At 39.9% G+C, this 22,744-nt stretch overlaps 2 protein-coding genes, 1 long non-coding RNA gene and 8 other non-coding genes across 15 annotated transcripts; 9 read left to right on the top strand and 2 right to left on the bottom strand.

Annotated features, from left to right (window-relative positions):
* Positions 1–544: 544 nt before the first annotated feature.
* On the bottom strand, positions 545–2,237 carry rpl23a (ribosomal protein L23a). Its single transcript, XM_042061099.1, has 2 exons — positions 2,004–2,237; positions 545–985 (listed from the first exon to the last, which is right to left on the bottom strand). The coding sequence occupies exons 1-2, from the start codon at positions 2,207–2,209 to the stop codon at positions 724–726; spliced, it is 468 nt and encodes a 155-aa protein (XP_041917033.1). The 5' UTR covers positions 2,210–2,237; the 3' UTR covers positions 545–723.
* On the bottom strand, positions 1,834–1,907 carry LOC121682556. Its single transcript, XR_006022626.1, has one exon. It is a non-coding gene; the product is annotated as a small nucleolar RNA Z17 (small nucleolar RNA).
* A 157-nt stretch (positions 2,238–2,394) lies between the features above and the next one.
* LOC121681385 (akt interacting protein) lies at positions 2,395–11,581 on the top strand. 3 transcript variants are annotated; one of them, XM_042061096.1, is made up of 10 exons: positions 2,395–2,487; positions 3,759–3,857; positions 5,488–5,696; positions 5,846–5,910; positions 6,009–6,109; positions 7,489–7,577; positions 8,458–8,556; positions 9,538–9,645; positions 9,966–10,026; positions 10,306–11,581. In XM_042061096.1, the coding sequence occupies exons 2-10, from the start codon at positions 3,816–3,818 to the stop codon at positions 10,411–10,413; spliced, it is 882 nt and encodes a 293-aa protein (XP_041917030.1). In that variant the 5' UTR covers positions 2,395–2,487; positions 3,759–3,815; the 3' UTR covers positions 10,414–11,581. The 3 variants fall into 3 exon arrangements, with proteins under 3 accessions (XP_041917030.1, XP_041917032.1, XP_041917031.1); XM_042061098.1 differs by lacking the exon at positions 2,395–2,487 and adding an exon at positions 2,552–2,572; XM_042061097.1 differs by lacking the exon at positions 2,395–2,487 and adding an exon at positions 2,927–3,141.
* A 2,610-nt stretch (positions 11,582–14,191) lies between these two features.
* LOC121681387 lies at positions 14,192–18,167 on the top strand. Of its 3 annotated transcripts, none has more exons than XR_006022101.1 (15): positions 14,192–14,228; positions 14,796–14,834; positions 15,045–15,073; positions 15,237–15,287; positions 15,481–15,513; positions 15,715–15,760; positions 15,956–15,992; positions 16,170–16,225; positions 16,415–16,466; positions 16,709–16,749; positions 17,048–17,083; positions 17,342–17,401; positions 17,573–17,618; positions 17,791–17,872; positions 18,049–18,167. It is a non-coding gene; the product is annotated as an uncharacterized LOC121681387 (long non-coding RNA). The 3 variants fall into 3 exon arrangements; XR_006022103.1 differs by having other exon boundaries at positions 14,206–14,228; positions 17,802–17,872; XR_006022102.1 differs by lacking the exon at positions 14,192–14,228 and adding an exon at positions 14,333–14,351.
* Positions 16,033–16,097, top strand: LOC121682546. The gene has a single exon (XR_006022616.1). It is a non-coding gene; the product is annotated as a small nucleolar RNA SNORD29 (small nucleolar RNA).
* On the top strand, positions 16,279–16,343 carry LOC121682547. The gene has a single exon (XR_006022618.1). It is a non-coding gene; the product is annotated as a small nucleolar RNA SNORD29 (small nucleolar RNA).
* LOC121682548 lies at positions 16,885–16,956 on the top strand. The gene has a single exon (XR_006022619.1). It is a non-coding gene; the product is annotated as a small nucleolar RNA SNORD30 (small nucleolar RNA).
* On the top strand, positions 17,134–17,261 carry LOC121682555. The gene has a single exon (XR_006022625.1). It is a non-coding gene; the product is annotated as a small nucleolar RNA SNORD22 (small nucleolar RNA).
* LOC121682553 lies at positions 17,437–17,502 on the top strand. Its single transcript, XR_006022623.1, has one exon. It is a non-coding gene; the product is annotated as a small nucleolar RNA SNORD31 (small nucleolar RNA).
* LOC121682550 lies at positions 17,650–17,719 on the top strand. Its single transcript, XR_006022621.1, has one exon. It is a non-coding gene; the product is annotated as a small nucleolar RNA SNORD31 (small nucleolar RNA).
* LOC121682549 lies at positions 17,907–17,976 on the top strand. Its single transcript, XR_006022620.1, has one exon. It is a non-coding gene; the product is annotated as a small nucleolar RNA SNORD31 (small nucleolar RNA).
* Positions 18,168–22,744: the final 4,577 nt, after the last annotated feature.

Genomic DNA, 22,744 nt, shown 5'->3' with positions numbered 1-22,744 from the left:
GACGCTATGGTTAGGGTTAGGATGAGCTGCCTTTAAGTCGACGGTGGCAGCGCTGCCTGGAAGACGACATTGCTGGGTCACCCCCCATCCACATGGTCTATAGATATTTACAGGCTATGTTCGGGACAATCACTTAAATAACAAGGTACCTACTCTAAGTCAAATGTGAAAAATCTGAATTTCCATGACTTACTATATGATTGTTACAATATACTGACCGATGATTTCAGAGCAGCTGTGTAGCATTCAAGAATCTTTAACTTTTTTAGAGCGGGTGATGAATAAATGGATATCGAATAAACAAATTTGGCCTACTCAAATGCTGTTAATATCCAGATGTACATACGTGGAAAGATGTATTAATGTATTTTGGCAAGTACATTTTAAACCTCTACAACAAAATTCCCTGATATTCCATGACTTTGCCTCCAAAATGATAAAATTCCCTGACTTTCCATGTCTGGAATAGACTTTTCAAAATTCCATGATATTCCAGAAATTCCATGACCTGTGGGAACCCTGAAATAAAGACTAACAAGTTAAATACAGTTTCCACTTTGTTTTATTTTGTGAAATTCAGTTTCACCTGTATTGTACTCTTTCATATAAAACATGTACTGAACAAACATTTCACACTACATAACTGAAAAATTACAAGTAGCCTGATTTAGATTTTTTTTTTAGATTTTATTTTGACACTCGGCATATACCACCAAGAGCAGTTTAGATGATGCCAATTTTGTTTGCAACGTCCAATGCATCATAATCTGGTGCAAGACGAACGTATGCCTTCTTCTCCCCATCAGGCCTGATGAGCGTGTTGACTTTGGCCACATCAATGTCGTACAGCTTCTTGACAGCGTGTTTGATCTGATGCTTGTTGGCCTTAACATCAACGATGAAGACCAGGGTGTTGTTGTCCTCAATCTTCTTCATGGCAGACTCTGTGGTGAGTGGGAATTTGATGATGGCATAGTGATCCAACCTAAGGGGCGACAGAAATACAGGGGGGAAAAAAGAGAATCAACCATTACTCAGGTAAATTTAATCCATGATCCTTGCTGAGGTTATTACCCTATGGCCTATTAAGTACGATTTCGGTTAAGTCTGGCTGTACACATTGCTTAATTGGTTCACGTGTTCTGTGAGAATCAGTGACCATCTTGGTGAAAGTGTGTTTACATTATTCATAACCCAAGACTAATGATATACAAATGCCACAACAAATGCATATACTATACTCCAACAACCAACCTCGTGGTATATTTGCGAGCATCCAACTCTTCACGAAGTGTTTGGCTAGCGTTACTTCACCAAAATGTCAAGATCTGAACCTCTGCTGTTTTAACTTCCTGATGTTCCTTAAAATCGGCGGACCAACTTATAGTACAGCATACCTGGCCATTCTGACTAATAAGGCAAGATGCAGCTGTTAACTTGATTCTTAATGAATCGGTTATTTTTTTCCGTTTCAGTAGTCAGACGCTAACCGCTAACGTGGGCAACGTTGACGGGAGAGGCCCATGCGCACATATAACATTAACATTTGCGTTACAAGACGCGCCAGTTATGACCAAACTTTTAAAAACCAGGATAATACTACGATTTACTCCAAAAGATGAGCAAATATGCCATTTTCAGTGCGTCTACCACAGTAATACTAGCCAACCAAATGTAGGATCGCTACCACCCAAGTTTACATTAGCATACTAGTAGGCCATTTTGCTAACCTCATGCAACATCAAATTTAGCCATCAAACGTGGCTAGCTTCAACTAGCTAACGTTACTGTCAAAGCATCGTTCACGCTCACAAAACTAACGGGTACAAAATGGGTGCATCAGTTGTGTAAAAAGAGTGTAATCATCGCAGATCATACTTTGATCGCAAGTAACCATCATATGCACCACACTAATAACCATGGGTGGCAATAGTATCTACCAGGTCTCGTTGGCTAACATTAGCCAGCGAACCGAGTCAGTCGACATTACATTACGGACTTACTTGTTGCGACGAGGCGCGCTCTTCCTGGGGTATTTGGGTTGCCTTTTCAGGCGCAGGGTCTTTGGGCGACGGAAGGTTGGACTAGTCCTCATTTTCTTCTTCTTTTGGCTGTGTACTCCTTTGAGAACAGCCTTCTTGGCCTTCAAGGCCTTAGACTTAGCCTCGGTCTTAGCAGGCACAGCTTCTTTCTTCGCCTTCGGTGCCATGACGGAAAGGACACGTGCGGGAATTGCGATCCCCTACATTCGACTGAACACCCAATAACACAAGACAATCAATGAGATACCGCCTTCGACCTATGATTATGACCAATGGGGTAAGGTTATGTTGGTTTTAAGTGATTGACAGTTTGGTGAGTTAATAAAAAAAATCTGATATAAGGTATAAACCAATAGCAGTTTAGAATCAATTCACTTTGGGTTGGACCTTAGTGGAAAGAATGTTGCTTTAAAAATGCCAGACGATTCGGAACTCTAACCAGTCGGTGAGTTTGCTTTTGCAGAACATTTTCAAGTCAAATGACATTATTGAAAAGAATGTTGCTTGTATCGACATTACATGTTATATAAGTCAGTATCGTCCATGTATTTTAACTAGTCCTTGTGTTCTTACAAAACTTTGAGATGCCACTCCCGTCCGCGAGATCGTCCATACCCCTGGGTATCTGTAACGTTGCGTACGATTTGACCTGACAAAGAATGGTTGATGTTTCCTGATATCATATAGTATGTGACAGCAAATATGTATAAGTAAATATTTAACAAACTAGTTTGTTTGTTTAGGTTGTTAAACTACTCAGAGGGCGTGAGCAAATCACACTAGAGAATACATAAACAAGAACCAATCACAAATCGTCTTTGCCAAATTGTACTGCCCCACAGCATGCTTGTGTGAGATGAAGTTCACTGATATTTTTCTAAGAGATTAGCTTCAGACAGAGAGCACAGAAGTCAAAGTTAGCATTGGGAGCTAAACAATACGCGTTCATTGATTAATTGCGAGTAATAATTTAAATGAAGCGTTCATGAGCTACAATGTAATGCTTGTTTGACACCTCCGACACAGTTACCAATTGTGCACACGGTTAAGAAAAGCTGGTCAGCTGTGAATACAAACGATATCTTCATTCCTCTGTATGGTAGGTCAGCTACAATCATTTAACGTTAATGTCAGCTGTTCTAGCTAGCGTTAGCTGGCGACATCACTGTTAAACCTCTTTGCACAGACTATTAATAAGATTACACTTACGACATATCAAAATTAATTGGTACTACTAATAGTTTAATTTAAATCTGGTGTCAGCATATTGCCTTTGAACCTGGTGCCTGCTACGATTTTCTGACTAGTTACTGTACAGCATGCTAGCTAGCAAGCTATGTTACCATTGCAAGCGTAACGTTACGCACAACCGGAGTGCCTGCTTTTTAACTTTGACCATATCAGATTAGTATTTGATTTTATCTGTTCGCTAATTAAGACTGGCTTTAAATCACTGCCATTGTCTTCTTGTAATGTGTTGGTGTGAAATGTTCGTGATGCGTCGTGGATCTTTGTTTTGGTGGCCAAAAAATGACAGTGCAGCACTCAGCCAACAGCTGTGCTTGCCCCTGAAAGATAATTGATTTTAGAATAGCTGCCGAAATAAAACTTTTTATTTTTATTTTGCGCAATGTTGTGTCAGCGAACTTTATATAGTGAAGTATTATGTATGAACTAAGTTTCAAACTGTATTTTCACCTTCTCGATTTTATGCAGCCAGCGTCCCCTCCAGCTAGACGAGGACAAGGACTCTCATCGCTTTCCCCATGAGTAATGAACCCTTTCTGGAGTATGTCTACAAATACTGGTCGTAAGGTAAGAGGAGGGTGGAGGTTAAGATGATGTGCACAGTATACTTTATTATTATAGGCAATGTTTAGAACAAGCTAGTTATCATCCTAGAATTAAGTGTGGACTGTGTAAGATTGTGGATGTTTGCTCTTATTCTTCTTCTGTCTTAGACAGTATAAAGGTCTTGTGAGTGCACCTTTCCCAATGCCTGACCTCAGGAACTTATCTGAGCATTGAGCTCATTTACAGCAATGCCCTGAGCAGACATAGGTGTACATCTGGCAAAAGATAAATTAATAAAGTTTGTTTAGTTAGCATCAGATGTTTACTTGATGCCATTTGCGCTTTAGATTAGTGGAGTGTAAAGCAATGTGCCATGTGACTTCAGTGGTAGATCACGTGCAAACTCAGGGCTGGGGATTAAGATCAGTTTTGCAGGAGATTGAGTGCTTTGTATATGAGTAGATGTTTAGTAAAAGGACCGTTCATCCTTACGGTAGAGTGTCATTGATTGCAACAAGGATTATACAGGGTATCATTGGAATATAGACAAGGCATATGGAGCCATTGAATAGTTTCCTTGACAAAATACTGTACTCACAGTAGCAATCAAGGTAGAGGCCGTTTCTTTTATTCTTAGTCTACTTTCTAGTCATTTGCAAGGGGTTTGGAGGGACCCCCTGTTTTAAGATTCTATTCCCTCGTGACTGTTCTGCTCCGCTCCCTGTGTGCTTTGTGCTTGCAGAGATACAGTATGATCAGCCTAAATTCTGTCTGGCGTTTACAGTAGCCTTTGTGTATGTAGTCCCCTGCTGTCCCCTCACGTTCCTGCCCATGGTACTGAAGCCCTCCCCTGCTCTCTCCACTCCCCTCCCGTGGAGCAGGGAAACAGATGTCTGCCAGGCCCCTGGAATCTGAGAGCGTAGTCAGAGAGCAAGGGGTATCACATGCCTCTGGTTCGTCTGGCCAGTAGCGGACAGCCTCGTGGCTCGCTGCCTTGCTGCCTTGCTAGTAGTCAGCCTTACCTCCAGTAAATAAACACACAAATTGAAGAAATAGGCTTGTGTTCAATCTGGAGTCTTGACGCTAGTTTAGCTTGATGGTCAAACTTGAGTCTCGGTGCTAAGTTTGTTGATCCAGAAACTCATCTGGAAGAGTGGGTCCTGGCATCATTCAGTAGACATTCTCTAGTATAACAGAAAAACAGATATTTTTTTCTATAATGCATACAAAGACCCACGATCCAAACATTTCTGCAGAATTCAAAAAGATGTGTCAAAATGTGGGGCAATTTAATATAGGCCTACTGCTTAAAACAAACACAAAATGAGCCGCTGACTTTGGAGAAGAGATGGAATCATTTTGTTGCCTTTGTTTTTGAATATGCAGTAAAACAAATGGAAAAAAGGAAGTAAAATGAAACCAAAGAAAAAGGGACACAGGAAATCTGTCTGGGCCATTACACTGACCTCTAGCCTTTTATAGCTCATATTGTAAAGGTGATGGGACTCCTTTTAGACCATGGGAATCAATTTCAAAAGATTTCTTCTCTGCTTTGCTACATTCTGCTGAGTTTGACAGAAAGCTGTATGGCAGATGTACTATAGGAGTTGGAGGCCTAACCCTGCGTGTTCTATCTCCCCCGTTGTGGCAGAGGTCCGACAGCGAGGAGCAGAGTGGGCAGGGAGAGCACAGAGCCAGCCCGGCCCGGCCTCCGTTTGGAAAGAAGCAGCTCCCCTCCATCCCCAAGAACACAGTCCCCGTCACGAAGCCCCCATCCCCGGCCACCTCCGCGCAGTCTGCCAACGGCACGCATGCCTCCTACGGGCCTTTCTACCTGGAGTACTCGTTACTGGCAGAGTTGTGAGTACACTCGCCCTTGAATGACCTTGCTCACCGTTGACCAGACGGTTCAGAGATCAGTCTACTCCCACTAAAGCTCTTGTGTCCAGCTGCTGCATTTGGGTGTGGTGGTTTTATCGTAATTGTTTCCTGCTTACTTTTTCTTGTAGCACACTTGTGATCAAGCAGAAACTTCCAGGCATTTATGTGCAGCCTTCCTACAGATCAGCCTTGAGTAAGGACAAATCCTGTGCAATCATGCTTTAAATGTTATTAAAAAGGACTGATTTCTATATGTGTTCGAGGTGACTGACTGCTCCTATTCTCTTCCAGTGTGGTTTGGAGTCATATTCATTAGGCACGGATTGTACCAAGATGGAGTTTTTAAGTTCACCGTCTACATCCCTGATAACTACCCTGATGGAGACTGCCCAGTAAGTAACCTCATTAAACCGCATGGAGCACATCAATCAACACTGTTGATTAAAATGTTGGTGGTTTTAATTCTGTCCAGCTCATTTTCCCCTTCATTATATCTCTGTTTTTTTTTCCCATGGAATTCGGTGTGTGGTGCTGTAGCATTTAAGTCTCACATTATCAGCCTTTGGCAAAGGGTTATTTAAAAGTCCTTAGACCTCTCTCTTTTTAATGGTCTGCACTGTAATGTTTAATTTGTTTGTTTGTCTGCCTAGTCAACACATACTAAAGCCCTTTTGGAATGGTGGCCTGCATGATCATGCTGGTCTGTGTCTCTTGTTCTGGGTCATGCTGCAGCTGCAGACATGACTGTTTACTCATAGGGCCAGTTTCCCATAACATATGGATGAGGCCTAATGTTAGCCCAAATGCTTATTTTCAGTGGAGATCTTCATCAAAGTTCTGTTAGTCTAGGACGAGGCTTAATCCACGTACAGGAAACCGGGCAATAATATACAGCGCGTAATAATTACGAAAGAATGTGTTTGTGCTCAAACCAGGCGTGGCTTGCCTGATAAATGCACCAGATTGTTTTCACCGATTTGTGGACTTGCATCCTGTTTAGTGTCGAGCACCATCAAGTACAGTAGATGTTATGTTAACGCTGAGCAAGTGGAAGTGAGATGGCTGTGTAGAGACTTGTGCCACTGAAGCCAAGCAGATTGGTACTCCGTTCAGTCCTCTCTGTGTGACTGTCCTACTGTGCATCATTACATGACATGCTGCTAACTAACTGCACTGTGGGAATGCTGATGTGAAATGTCACATTTTACTGCTTCACCCTAGGGCAGATTCCCCATAATGAGAACATGACTGGGGAGGTGGCTTATGGCTCTATCACTGGGGCATGGGGCTTCACGGAGCATTTGCAACTAGTTATTAAGTTCATATGTTTACTGCTCAGATTCTCAGGGTGCTGCAGGAGTGAGGACATGATCATGCCTTAATCCTACTGTCAGGGACAGGAACATCGAATATGTGATGAAATTGCGATGTCTCTGTTTGTGAGCAAAAGCTTTGATGATGGCTTAGCCTTCAGTTTTATTTACCGTTAGTTTTTATGGTGTTTACCTTCCTTTCAACAAGTATTGCAATCCATATTTATTGCAGTACATGACTTGCTTTGGTTAATATCAACAAAATAAATCATGCATGTTGACCTGAAACTACAGTAATGCATTTGTGCAACTACTTTGTAAGGTTAGATTGAATAGATTAGTTCATTAGTTATCAGTTGGTAATACTGGTATCTGCCCAAGAAACACAAAAAAATGTCTGAGTTTGAATTTGGGGTTAATGCTGTTTTCCTCAAGGCTTCACCTTTTGTTTTCGATAGAGGGTGGTGTTTGATATTCCAGTCTTCCATCCACTAGTGGATCCTGAATCAGGGGAGCTTGATGTCCGAAGAGCATTCACAAAATGGAGGTAGGCTTCACTGCTTTACACCCAGCCCATCCCATGCACTCCATACTTTTATGGTCAGTGTTGTGATGTACTACTCTAGTGATGGCCAAATGAAGCAGTGTGAACCTAGCGACACTAGCTGAAAAGCAAAAAGATGGCCGCCACACATACATTTTTCAACATAAAAGTCCTTAGCAAACCAATATTTTTGGTTACATATACTGGTTTGGGTAAGGACTTTTATGTTGAAAAATCTACATGTGGCAGCCATATTGGATTTTTTCATTAGTGTTGCTAGCTTCACACTGCTGTGGTTTAGTGGTTCACCAAAGCTTCATTTGCCCATCACTATACTACTCCACTATAGGCTATCCCGACTACTATATTGTGATCTATCTACTCTGAGGGACCCATTTAGGACAATGATTTGCCAACTTGCTCCTTAAGAAAATGACACCCCTGTGTTAATTCAGATGGCAAGCTCTTCTAACACAGAGCACTATGAATTCATGACTGTGCATGTGGGAAGTCCATAAAATGCTGACTTGATTTCACTGTGGTAGCTCAAGTCCAAAGGGCACTGTGCTAACTTGAGAGTGCGTGGCCATCTTCTCTGGTGTCCGGCACTTTCAGCTGGCAGTACTGCCAGTGGGCAGACGGCTACAATTCAAGTGAGGGGACTCAACAAAACATGTTTTCTGCCTTAATGCCCAGTGCTTTATATTGGCTCAGACTGTGCAGTCCTTCAGATCTGAAAGCTCCAATCTCACTTTGACTTGGACAGAGTTGAGAGCCTAGGCCTATTTACCAACATGCTTGGTTGTTAGTAGTGTTTCCCTTGGCTGCTGTTGCCTCGGCACTTTTAAAAAAAACGTCTTGCTATTTTTCTTTCTTCCCACAGGCGCAATCACAACCACATTTGGCAGGTCCTGATGTATGCACGCACAGTCTTCTACAAGATCAACACCATGGAGCCGCTTAACCCAGAAGCCGCCGTTCTGTGAGTTCCTCTTCCTCCCTCTCCCCCCCCCCCCCCCCATGTGGGCACCCAGGGCTTCAGCTGGCATGTCCTGCATTTGGCCTTTGTCTATTCCACTCCCGTTAGCTGTATTGACTGTATACTGAGCCTGTATTGATATGTTTATCCAGGGTTTATTTAGTTGCCTCTGATGTGACCTACTTGGAATCAACACAAATGGTTTGTCCCCATCAATTAATATATTTCCACACATCATACGGATATGTGTGTTTTTGTTTGTATGTATGTATTTATTTATTTATTTATTTATTTATTTATTACACACATATGGATATATATACACATATGGATTATTAATGGTGTGATTTCATTGCTTATGAAAATAGTTAACTTGCAGGGTCTTTTTTGATCTGAAGTGATGTAGCTGTGCTATTCCTGTCTGCAATTTGTAGAGATGTTCCATTTTCAGTTCTGAAACCCAGAGGGCAACCCATGGGAACAGCAGTCCCTCAGATGGTCCTTTACAGCGGGGTTTTCTCATGCTGGAAAATGGGTCTAGAGTGAACCTGTACTGAAGCAGCTGCGCTTTTGTTTCATAATAGAAATTACGCATGGAGTCCTCTATTTCTGTATTCTCACATTGTTTTGAAACACAAAGCATTTCCAGAATGCATATTTATGAGAAGACCATGTGCAATTTTATTCACAAAGTGACTACAGGACCTTAATTTTATGTCAAGCACTGATATTCTCTACATAAAATCCAACATGACGTTGTAGCAAGCCATTCTAACAAAGGTCAAAGGAGACGTACAGTAATGAACCACTCTGGATTCAATTAGATCAGAAAGCTCCGCTCAGGCGGATGTCTGGGGTGTGATTCTCTCACATGCACACGCTGTAGCTGCTTCCGACTTACTGTGAAAGGCCTCTTTCACTGGGCCATGGAGGCTGTGGATGCCACTGGTGCGTGTGACTCATTGCGTCTGTTTTTGTGCTCAGGTATGACAAGGATGTGCAGCTCTTCAAAAGCAAGGTGGTGGAAAGCGTAAAGCTGTGCAACAGCCACCTCTTTGACAAGCCCAAGATCGATGATCCTTACGCAATAAGGTGAGTGAAACCTCTTGCATGCAATTTGAAATTTTGACCAAAATGGGTTTGGATGAATTGTCATACGCATAAGTATTTGCATGTATTGACTGTTTCAAGAGTTCCAGTAGTAGTTCCCACAAGGCTTCCGTTTTAACGTTCCATATGTTTATCTTAATGAAGCAGAAGTAGATTGGGAACAAAATAGAACGTTCAAGCATTGTTTTTGTTTTTCTTGTTGAAAGGGTCTATATAAAGTTGTTGTTTAAATTATTGTTGACTCTTGCCATCTGGACACTACCATCAATGTAAACTTTTCTCGAAATCATTCTGTGTTTTAGTTTCTCCCCATGGAACCCAACAGTCCACGAGGAGGCGAAGGAGAGGATGTTCACACATAAAGTGAGTGCTCACGATGCACCACCCTGCCGAAAAAGTAAAACATTTTCATACATTTCCTACACGCCGTCTGTGAAAACACAATACGTTTGTTTTGAGTGCATGCATGCATGTTTCCTCCTCGTGACCAAGCGGAAGTGCACGTCTTTGCCTGCATGTTTCAGAGTGCAACCCTCAAGGGTCTTCAAGATGACCAGTAGTTCCAGAGCATGAGAGTGCTTGTCTTATTTGGGGTAGGCGGGTGGGGTGTGAGAGTCACTGATGTGTTTTGTGTCTCTATAGAGACGACCTGAGGATCACCACAAGGGCCTACAGGTGTCCGGCCTGTCATGGGTGAAGCCTGGATCCACGCAACCCTTCAGCAAAGAGGACAGCACTCTTCAGACTTAAGCCTGCAGTTGCCTCATCTGGCCACTAGAGGGAACGGCAAAGCATGAGGGATCGTGTTGGATCAACTTGTGCTGCTGGGAACGTTGCCCTTTTTTTGAAGCAATTGTATGGACTTCATTTTCATTTGCGAAAACACCCTTGCTCAGCTTTAAAAAGATACACGTACAACAACAAACAAATGTACTCTAGACATCTGCTGAAACTGCTTTAGAACTAAAATGAGCGCCTGCATTTGCGTATGTAGATCAACTATGACAAAACTGGATGTCTTAGCAACACCAAGGCTGGAAAGCAATCAAACTGCATAGAGCTTGTACCTTAGAGTAGATCGTTTTTGTTACTTGCACATATTTGGGTTGCACATGTTTTTGTTGTTGTCGTCGTTTGTTACTTTGATTTCAGAAGCAACAGACCACCTCACCTTCAGTGTAAGTGACATGATGTCAGCTACTCAATCACAAATGAACGTAACAAAACGATGAACCTAGTTCATTATAAACACATTAAGAATGTTCTGAAGGGCTCAGGATTGACACAAGAGGTATTGATATAGCAGTTTGGACTTGGTGAGCTTAAAGCTTTTTAGTTGTCCCCCACCCCATTTGTCCTCTCCAAATTTAGTTAGGATCTTCCCTATGAAGTTGCTTTGAAATGGGACTTTCAAATCGGAAATAATGGGAAAACTCTTTTTCTTTTATTTTTTTTATTTTTATTTCATCCATACTGTGTAAAACTATACTGTGTATTAAATAGGTTTTAATATATGACTCAGATCAAGCAAACCATTTTAAGAAAATAAGTTATATATGATCATTTATTGTTCAGCATTGTAATTCTCTTTGAATGTGTCTCTTGATCTTAATTAAATGGTTGAAGGGTTTTTGATGTGTAAATATAGCAGCTCTTGTATGGAAGTGGCTAACCTCATTAGAGGTAGTGATTCTATCTGAGAACCTTGTCTTTAGGATGTGTTTTGTTTTTGTTTTGTTTGTTTATTTTCTTCTCCACACTACATCTTGAGCTTTGTTTTCTTTCAGCTCACCCGTTCCATTTTGTTGCTTTCCTATATGATTTGACACAACAGACTTTTGAAAGGCTGTGCAGTGGAGAACGGTTTGAGTTTTTAAAAATGCTATTCTCTGAAGGCAAATAAAACATTTTAAGCCACCTTGTTGAATTTAATTTGAGTGATTTTTATAGTGTTGTGGCTTAAAGATGCAGTAACAAGATTTGGTTTAAAACAAGTGAAAAGTAAAAAACCTGACCAACACTCTAACTTGCACCTCAACATACTAATTGTCTAGAAGACCCTTATAGGCCTGGACTCAATATATTGCAGACATGTTCGCTCAGTGGTTTTGAAACTTTTTCTGTCATTCCCTACTTTGGAAGTGCAGGAATTGTCAAGCCTCACCTGACCCCATCACCCCGGCAAAAAGATAATGGTAAAATATTATTTTTGCATTTTGGTTCCAGGTTTTTCCCCTCTTGATCCGCAGGATCTGATGTTTTAAGTCCTATGTCGGTCTGTTTATGACTCCAATGTTTGTGTGTGGCTATTTTAGTTTGAATCTATGATCTTCCTTGTCAAAGAAAGGCATTAGGCACAAAAAAACTTGCGCCCCACCTGTCATATCTGTCAAATTAGCTTGATGCAGTATAAACCTGGTAGCTCAATATAAACCTTAGATCTGAACTGGTCAGCTGTAGTGTCCAGAGGCAACATGGGGTGAACTGGCATTTAGCCATTACGACAGATAGAACCAGCTCCCCGTGGAGATCAAAACTGCCCAAACAGTAGCTGGTTTAAAAAAGATATTAAATACTGAATTATTTTCTATTGACTTTTATTAATCTGTTGACTTTCAGTATGGGAGTTATACAATTATTGTTTTGTTGCTGCATCTATTTCATTTTGTTTTTATTTTATTTACGTATATATTTTGGTTTGTTTTTATTTAATTCATTTGTCTTTGCTGTTTATATATTTCTTATTGTCATCATCATTAATTGATATAGTGTCCTATGCATAAAATGTAAAGCACATTGAATGACTATTTTGTGTATGATGATGTGCTATATAAATAAATTTGAACTTGAACACAATCACCACTGATTGAACCTTATAGCTAATTGGTGTGTTTTGGCAATATTGACAATGTGTTGTACAAGCTTTTCATTTCACAGGGTAGGCCTACACTGTACAGCTAGGAATGACTAATGTGCTTGCAAAATGAGCTTGAAGATTACCGGTGTTAAAACCAGTTGCCTAAATGTTTATCTTCATCATTGCTCAACGCTTGCTGTAATTGTTACTTCAACAAAGTAATCCTGTAGAAAAGCAGTTAGTATGAAACATCTTCCAGTAGCAAGCATGGGAACATGGTATAGGTTTGTAAAGACATCCAAGACTGGAAAAATGCTCCTCCAGGGCAAATAGGCTAGTGTATGGGCTAATCAAATGGATGTTCGGGAATAAGAGACTCTCAAACCTTAAAGTTTATGAGTAAGCCGCGAAACTAGCCTATCACTTAAATCTTGATCTTTTTTTAAGATAATTGTATTTTATTGAATTTTTCATTTCACAAATTAATTTTACCATGTTTACAAATTATACTTTGGCCGTTGCTTTTGTTAGATGAAAAGTATAGACCTACCCTCCATAATAGTACCAATTGAGGGCTTGATTTTGTCTTTGGCACTAACCAGTAGGCCACGACTGCCCCCCAAATTGCTCAATGAAATTTGGGGGGCAGTCGTGGCCTGGGCTTCGGGCTTGTAACCAGAGCATTTGCCGGTTCGATCCCTGACCAGTAGGGACGGCTGAAGTGCCCTTGAGCAAGGCACTTAACCCCATCACTGCTCCCCGAGTGCGGCTGTAGCAAGGCAGCTTACTGTTCCGAATTAGTGTGCTTCACCTCACTGTGTGTTCACTGTGTGCTCTGTGTGTTCACTATTTCACGGATGGGATAAATGCAGAGACCAAATGCCTTGTATGCTTAGCCAAGAAATCTTTTAGGCCTATTTAGGCCTACATTTACATTTGTATTAATATTTTGTTAATGACTTATGTCTTAATGCATTCATTGAATGAATATTTATTGTATTATTCCTTAATATGTCTTCAACTTCAAATGTATGGAAACACATTTTGTGAAAACGTTCACAAAAAGTTTTTAAAAATATATGTTTTCCATTTAAATATGTTTCCATACCTGAAAAAAAGATTGTTCAGAAGAATGTGTCAATTTGTCACATAGGGGCATGTTGTGTTCTATTAATTATGAATTTATAAATTGAAAATAAATATTGATTCAATATTGACGCAAATATATTCAATACATAATTGCTCCATGTGCTTTTCTTCAAAGATTTTGATTGCTTCAGATACAATGTATATTTCTACTCCTTAAAACATCTATATGGATGTTCAATCATTTCATGATATTAATAAAAGTAAAGTAGGCTAGGCCTACTGTAAAGACCATACAAAGACAAGCAGTTAAGAGTAGGCCTAGAGTTTTTTATTTCTTAAAAATCAGTCTAGCTTTATACAATGTTAATTTTACACAAATATGCAATACATTTCAATTGAATGGTCCAAGACTTAAACATTTAGTTTTGGCCCGCGGCCCTCCACGCTGATCCATTTTGGGCTCCCTTCCCAGATTAGTCTTTTCACTTGGTCTTTTTCCACATTTCATACTCCCTTCCAGACGGTGGCAGTAAGACTTATAGTCGTTGGTCTACCGATGTCAGCTATAAAAAGAAAGTTCACGCGTCGTTCGTTCATTTTGAATCGACACACTTTCAGGGTAAGTTCTCTGCTCAGCACTTCCTCGTCTTCTGCTGAACAACTGGTGATAATACGCCAAAATGCAATCTGCTTTTACTTCTAGTGTTGACTCATTTGCCGATCTGTTGAAAATACCTAAGTGGTTTGTATTTTTGCGCTTCTTTTTAGTTTGTTACTTGAAACAAGTTGGCTAGCGGGCTAATGTTAGCTTAACTGCTCTCGCCCTGTGAATCCGAGCCGTGTTAAGACATCTTAAATCATCCGAATTATAATGTATGAGTTTGTGCAGCAAACACTCACATTGTAGTATTTCATGCATATGTGAATGAATCTAGCATGATATTATTTATTTTTATGGCAACAAATTCTGAACATTATCAATGTGGCTCTGAGGTCGAATAGCTCTCAATGATGAAAATTTCACAGACCTGTACTGAATGAAAGTGATTGCACCTTTTTATTTTCTGATGGGAGATTATTCAGGAGCCTCAAGATGAGCACCTCTGACCACGTGCAAACGTGAAGTCGTTTTAGCATGTGTATGCCTCTTGGCGTTTTAACTGACCTGATGTCTGATCTTTCCTAGGTGTGTCCATTAAATACTGCGATTGCACGCATGCAAGAGGTAAGCTATTTTGACATTGTAATTTGAAGGCTTTTTATTTCCTTGGACGCCATAGTGTCTCAATGATGATCACTCTGGAACTCTCTCTTGCTGAATTTCTTTTTTGAAGAACTTACATTGGATCTGAGTGTCTGCCATTGACCTGATCACTTCACTGCATAGTGTCATTAGGGGGTGCATTTCTTAACCTTTTAATCTCTTCCCTTCTAGAGGGCACCCTTTACCAAGGCTGTGCAAAGGTGAGGTCTTTGGCCTTTCACTTGTTTCACAACATGCAGTAGAAATTGATATGCTTGTCTATCAATATATTAAATCATATGTCTGACTTAATACTTGATTACTCTGACTGAAGTACTTTACATGTCCAGTTTGTTTATTTCTAATCCTCCCCCTTCCTTACAGGTGTGATGGCTGCCAGCAGTTTGTACAGTTCACAAGTCCTGTGGTTGGAAAGTACGTATCTTATTAAAATGTATTTTTTAACTAAGTGCCATGTGTTAATTTGAGTGTAAAGTGATGAATTTAGATTGACAAGCATATGTCTGACTTCATTGATGCCAGCCTTTCTTCTGACACTCCTGCCTCATGGCAGAGATGTGCGCATCATGGGTACCCTGATTCACACAACGGATGGTTTCTTTTTCAGGTCGTGGGCTTTGCAGAGGGTTAGATCTTAACGGTAAGCTAGTTTGTCTACCTTGTGTCGCCCTAATCATATCTGCTTTCTGAGATGATTAAATGGGTTCGTCCCATAATTTTCTGGACTACATAATCATGTACCATGGCAGTCTAGTCACCAAAGTCTGATCAGATGTGGTACTTGAGATTGTTTTTGGATATCAGGAGCCTTGACTAATGTACCTCCTTCCCCTTGCTGTAGGACTGAACATGGCTCCATGTGGAATTGGACCACACATCTGAAGGTGGTGAGTGTGCCTGCCTTAATTTGGTGTGTGTGTGTTCCTGGTATCTGAGAGGATGAATTGGGTTCTACCCATTATACTTCTGGACGACATCTGTCGGATGGCATACAAGTCACCAAAGCACTGATCAGTGAAATACATTTCACTGCATGGAACTACCTTAATGTGTTTAATGTAAACAGTTTTCTCATATTCCAGGTTTAAGGTCTAACCTGAGGATGCCATCTGAACTAATGTAAGTTGCACCTTTTTTGTAGAGTTTCTGTAGACTTGAGTTTCTGTGATGAATATACTTAGCTCACTTTGAACCAATGTGAAAAGGAATGAACTACTGAGAAACTAATCTAAATGGAATTTCTACAACGCCTTTTGTGTACATATATTCATTACTTCACCATTTTGTGTCCACCAGCATAGCTTCTGCCATTTGAGTTGTGTGAAGACCACATCATGAGGCTTGCTGACATGGTTAGTTTTTTCATTGTGTCAAGTCCACGGTATGCTTAAGTGGTATGTTCAAATTTCTGTGACGAATATACTTAGCTCACTTTGAACTAATGTGAAAAGTAACGAACTACTGAGAAACAAGTCCAAATGGAACTTCTTAAGTGCCTTTTGTATACATATGCTCATTACTTGACCTTTTGTATCCTACAGCACAGCTTCTGCCATTGAGGCATGTGAAGACCACATCAACCTTGCAGACATGGTTGGTTTTTATTTTTTGTGTGTAACTCACAGTATGCTCAAGTAGTAGATCAACTTTATGTTGAAGTCAAACCTTGGTTTTGGCCAGATGAGCTTAACATTGCAAGATATATGATGCGTTCAATAAGTCTCGTTCGTCTGAAGCTCAAGTTGAGAACTAATTAACTGATTCTTGCAAACGTTTTGTGGGTTCTATCATTTTTAGTGCCTAGACACATGGTTGAGGGTGTTCTCTCTTTTCAGAGGTCCAACTCTGCACAGATGGAAGCAGTCCTCAGAATGAGGTATGTGTCGTCGTCCCCCCCCCCCCCCCCCCAGTTTGGTTTCCATGCCTATTTATTTTGGTGTGTTAAGGGATGTGACCATGTTAAATGTGTGAACATCCTTTTAGCCAGATACGAGGGTAATACTAAACTGCAAGTTATGATGATTTACTTTGGAATCTCGTTCGTCTGAAATCCTGTTGAGAATTTTTTTTGAAACTGATGCTTGCACAGTTAGTCAATTCCCTGATGAAGGAATGCAACATGGTCCAGTGATTAAACACTGAGACTAATGTCGATCTTTTTTTTTTCTTCGCAGAATGGTTCCTTGGGCTTCCTCCCCAGTGTCCTCATGGTGAGTTTGTGCATCTGTAGGCCTGTAGTTGCCTAAATATGAGCTAATGGTCATTATGATGAAGCTCGCACATGTCTTACACCCAGTGTTGACCCCAGAACCTGAAAAGGTGAACCCACTGGAGTTGCCTGGGTAGCAAGGGGATGACTTGTTGGGGTTACCAACTGTCTGATGTGGCCAGTTGGCTTGAGTCTGTAGGGTATTTATCTTTTGCGTGAATACATGCGTCTTGGACTCAGCAGAGTTGTCCTTTTGCAGGTTTGGCTGACGTGCTGCACTGAAGACTCTATCCAGACTCTATTCCTCCATATTATGCTGGTGAGTATCTTTCTGTTCTGACTACATTACACAACACAACCATGATGAGATTTACCGCCCCAGTCTGAGTTTAGCTGACTGATTGGTTTCCCTGATTTTAAAATCACAGAACAGCTTGTTACCCCCTTAAATATGATTTGATTACAAGTTTTGCCTTGTTTGTGTATCCAGATTTGAAGTCCTTGGCAGCTGTCCTGGCCTGATGCAACTGAAAGAGGTTTGTGATAATGCACAAGTTATAGCTGAATAATGTGATGTGATGAACCTGTTACCGCCCCAGTCTGATGTAAAGTGACTGATTGGTTTCTCTGATCTAAAAAAAACTATCTATTAATGCCATGGTATGCCCATAAAAGAAATCGTCTGAAACCAACTTCTACTTTCTCTAGGTGCCATACAGGAAGACTAATATATGCTGAAGGACTGGATCTGAAGTGTTGAACAGCTTTCCTGGCCAGATGCAACTTAGAGGTTTGTGGTGTTGCACACATTGTTATAGCAGAAGATTGTGATGTGATGAACCTGTTACCGCCCCAGTCTGATGTAAAGTGACTGATTGGTTTCTCTGATCTAACAAACATTATCAAAGGTTGCCATGAATATGCCTATAGAAGAAATTTACTAAAACGATCTTCTATTTTCTCTAGGTGCCATAGGAAGACTCGTCTATGCTAAAGAGATTTGAAGCTCCCTGCTGCTGTAACAAGATGGCTTTCTTGTACTGTAAAATTGTAGTCCTGTTTGTAAAATAAATGTGTGACTGTAACCTTGTCTTGGAGTTGTGCCTGGCAGTGCTCATTTTAACTGGGAGGTGTTGTGAAGCCAGAGCTTAAGCTTCATATGCAGAACTTGTCATGTGACCAAAGTATGTGGTTGGCAATTAGGTAGAAGTGCTAATTTTGCATAGAACGGTTAAAGGTATTTTGTTACCCTTGTCGGCTGCATCCCTTTTACCACCTAATCTCCAAAATAAGGTTTTAGAGAAGTCGCAATTGGGGTGCTGTGTTCCTAAATACATAGTAGACTAGACTTGTCGGTGTGCAGTAGTGCCATACAACAAAATGTGCTTGTGCAGCCTCTAAAACAATGCTCACATTCATATACTCACTTAATAACGAAGAGAATATAAACAATAATGCACAGAGTCCCATTGCTAGTGCAACTGTGCTGGTTGGAGGGTGTGGGTTATGATTGTTTAATAAAGGTAATGGCCCACTATCTGAGCAATCTGTCAGGAAATCCTTGATCCACACAGGCTGCTCCTAAAGGTGAAGAAGTTTGGTGACCAGCTGGTTGGCAACGATGGTGTTAAACACTGCGCTGTAGTCTAAGAGCAGTCATGTCTTCCCCTTGTCTAGTTGTGTCGGCGCTGTATGGAGGGCTGTGACGATGGCTCTCTGAACCCGTTTTTCCTGTATGCATGGCCTACTGCTGCTGGTTGAGGGCAGATTTAACATCCTTTGTTGTTCAACTAAGCAGCCTGTGATTACTAAATGATTGTAGGATGTTACAGTTGCATGTGACTGCCTGAATCCAAATTTATTGGCATATATAAATTAAGACAACAAATGCACACAAACAAGTTTGTTTCTTTTCAGCTGCAAACTAAATTGTGCAACTACTGTGATGAAACGGTGATTGTGTTGAATAACTGAACATTTTACAAATGCTATGTGGTTTAAATCAGACCTGGCCTCTTGTTATCATTCATTTGAATTAGTCATTGAGTCATTGTTGCTGATGCAAAGTAGAACATCTATTACTGAACATCAAGAAAGTAAATTAGGATATGAGGCATTAAGAAAGTTATTTGAGCATTAGTTACTTTAAAACTAGCCTTTATTGACATAAGGTTATATGGAATGCCTTGTCAGGTAGAGCGTCTGTTGCTGCAGATGTTCTCTACTTAATCAAATCACCAACTGAAAGTACATCATACACACTTTTGTGTATGCAAAATTACAAAAATACAGATTTTGTTTTGATACATGGCATGGCTGCTGTATTTTGATGGTCATATTCAAATTTGCAGTGGTCTCTTAATTTTAAAGCTTTATCAACAGTCTCTGCTTGAGAGCATGTTTGGAAGAGAACGTACCCCATGTAAACTGGAATGTTTGTGACAATTAAATAAATAAAAGTTTAAATAAATAAATAGTGAAATAAATAAAAGATCAAATAAATAATATCTAGGCCTATATATTGACATTGACATTCCAATGTGCTTTGAAATAAATAAATATATAAGTCATCCATCAAGGCAGGACCTAGCCACTGATTGGTTGCTGCCTCAAACTTGGCATGACGGACGGGGAAGGATGGGAAAATATCCGTTTTTAAGAATACCCTGGTACGTATAAACGTGGTCTAAAGTCCTGTAAACCAAAATCAGACATTTGTTTAGACCAGGGACACCCTGGGAAACATAAGGCCTGGGGGCCAGATCAGGCCCGCCAGCAGGTTTCATACGGCCCCCCAGATGATTTGGGTAGGAAGGAAAAATTAGAAAAAAAGATCCAGTTGTCTTCACCAATGTGTAATAAGCAATATCTCTATGATATGATAAATTAATAACCTAGCACTACAAACCATCCTCAGGAAGGAAAAACAGAAAAACTAACATGGAAGTCGGGCATTTCAAGAGAGAAAGAGCAGCATATGACAGCAGACAGTACATTATTGTGTACTTGTTTGGTCATAATTGATAATCACATAACACTCTGATACCCATGCAGAAAATGATAATGATGATACTGACCATAACAATGACGGGCCGCCACGAGGTCTCATTCCAGCAAATCAGGCCCACTACCTAATATGAGCTTGACACCCCTGCTTTAGACCTTGTATTCATGGGTTTCATCAGGTCCCTTTCCACAGGTGTATAAAATCAAACACTTAGATTATGAATGCAGACTGCATGGTGCTTGATTAATACACTTGTAGAAAGGGACCTGATGAAAACCCATGAATAGGTGAAATTACTTGTGTAGGCTATGTAGTGGTTATGTCTTTTCAGTAAAGCTTGAATGGGGGGTATTAGTTAAAAGACTACAATCTTTCAAGAATCTTTCCCAAACCTTATCAAAGTTGTTTGTGTAAGGTGACCATAGGTAAAGTGCCATGTAGCCTTCTTTTTCTTCTTTCATTTATTGGCAGATTACATCATTTAATTGTTGTATACCGCCACCTACTGTACAGGAGTGTGTAGTGTGATGCTATTGGAACTTTTGGCTACTCAATCAGAAAGGTGTAAAATAAATCTAGAGATAATAAATAATAACAAAACAGAAACCAACAAATAAACAACTAATCAAAACAAAACAAAAATTTAAATTCATTCATTCATTAACTCAGTGTCTTTCAGGAAAGTAAATAAGGCTCTAATTCTGTCTCTTTGCATAATTGTTCCCCAAGAATATCATCAATGTTCTCATCTAATTCTTGCCATGTTTGTCTCTGCTCTCTGTACCTCCTACATATAAATAAAACATGACCCACATCTTCCTGTGTTTGGCACTCTATACATAAACCATCACTTTTTCCTATCAGTTTCAGTGTTGAATTTAGTGTGTGTCCCATTCTTAATCTTGTGTACACTATTTCTTCTTTTCTATTTTGCATATTCATTCTTTTTCCTCCAATATTTTTCTGATTGTTGTAATAGTGTCTAGCCTTAGGTTCAGCGTCCCATTCCTGTTGCTTCTCCTTTCCCTATTGGAACATTGATTTCTATTTCTTTATTTTTTAGTGCCTTTTTGGCTAATCCATCTGCCTTTTCATTTCCTCTAATTCCAATATGTGCTGGAACCCAACAAAACTGAACCATTAATCCTAGGCTTCTAATACTTAATAATATATTTCTAACTTCAATCAGTAGGTCTTCTCTGACTGAATCACCACTTTCAAACCTCTGCAGTACAGCCATTGAATCAGAGCATATTAGAGAGATGGTTTTATCTCCTCTATCCACCTTAGAGCTGTTCATTTCTATTGTGTATACTGAGAGGTAATTATTCAATCTGTACTTCAGTCCTTTTTTAAATTCAGGAATGTAAATTCCTATTCCACAATGACCATTTTGGTCTTTTGATTCATCAGTGAAAATTTTAATAAAACCATAAAATGAAGAGGATAGATATATTTTACTATAATATGCAAAACTCTGATCATCAGGGTATTCCCTCTTTTCTTTCAGTATTTCTATATTAACCTCTGGAATTGGTAGCATCCAGGGAGGGACTTCACTCAGAGCTATTTGCAGGACTATATTCTAAATCTTTAATACCATACTGCTATGCTAATTTATTTATGTGCTTTAGCCTTTGTTTGATACTCCCAACAATCATTCAGTACTGATGCTGCTGGATTATTACTATCCCCCATCAGTCGTACCCTATATGTCAAAGCCAGCTTAGTGTTTCTTAAAGTAAGTGGAGCTTCTCTACCAGAATAGCACTTGTTGGAGTTGTTTTGATAGCACCTATGGCCATTGTTAATGCTCTAAACTGAATTCTGTCGAACTTTGTTAAATTAGTTTAACATGCTGTGCTATATACTAGACTTCCATAATCTATAATTGACCTTATTAATGCTATATAAATATCCATTAAAGATTGCTTATCTGCACCCCAGTTATGTCCAGTAATCATCCTCATCAAGTTCAGGACTTTTTTGCATTTGGTTTCGACGTAATGCACATGATATTTCCATGTCTGTTTTTCATCCATCCAAACTCCTAGGTATTTAAATTTCACAACTCTTTTCAAAATTTGATTATACATAAATAAATGGTGGTCCTCAGCCATAGTAAAGTACATAACATTTGATTTTTCAATAGAAAATTTGAATCCCCAATCAACTCCCCATTGCTCTAATATTTGAATTTTCTTTGGCATGATTGTTGTTAGGCTATATATATTTCTGCCTCTTTCCCATATTACCGCATCATCTGCATACAGTAATACATCACTTCCTTTTCCTAGTTTTATAAATATATCATTAAAACCACATCATTTTCAGTGTCCCGCCGGCGGGACGGTTACCCCCCTGCCCCCACCTCCCCCCAACATTCTAAATCAATTGTATGCACCATATTGCTAGCATAGTAATGTTATACACCATTTCAAAGCTTTGACTCTTGGGAATCCAAAAATGACAACTTTTTTCATGTACAATCTGTATAGTGTTTTACATTCTCAGATTAATCTTATTATGTCTCAATTAAATTTGATCCACAATGCCCCCCTCCCCCCCTTCCGCTTTTGGTGCTATCCTGACTTCTGGCTGCAGTGTAGCTGCAGCACAATAAGTAGATGCAACATATTGGGTACTGAAATATTC

Source organism: Alosa sapidissima, chromosome 14, assembly GCF_018492685.1.
Source record: "Alosa sapidissima isolate fAloSap1 chromosome 14, fAloSap1.pri, whole genome shotgun sequence".
NCBI classification, from domain to species: Eukaryota; Metazoa; Chordata; class Actinopteri; order Clupeiformes; family Clupeidae; genus Alosa; species Alosa sapidissima.
The sequence above is the reverse complement of the archived record's forward strand: the minus strand, read 5'-3'. Positions and strand labels throughout refer to the sequence as shown.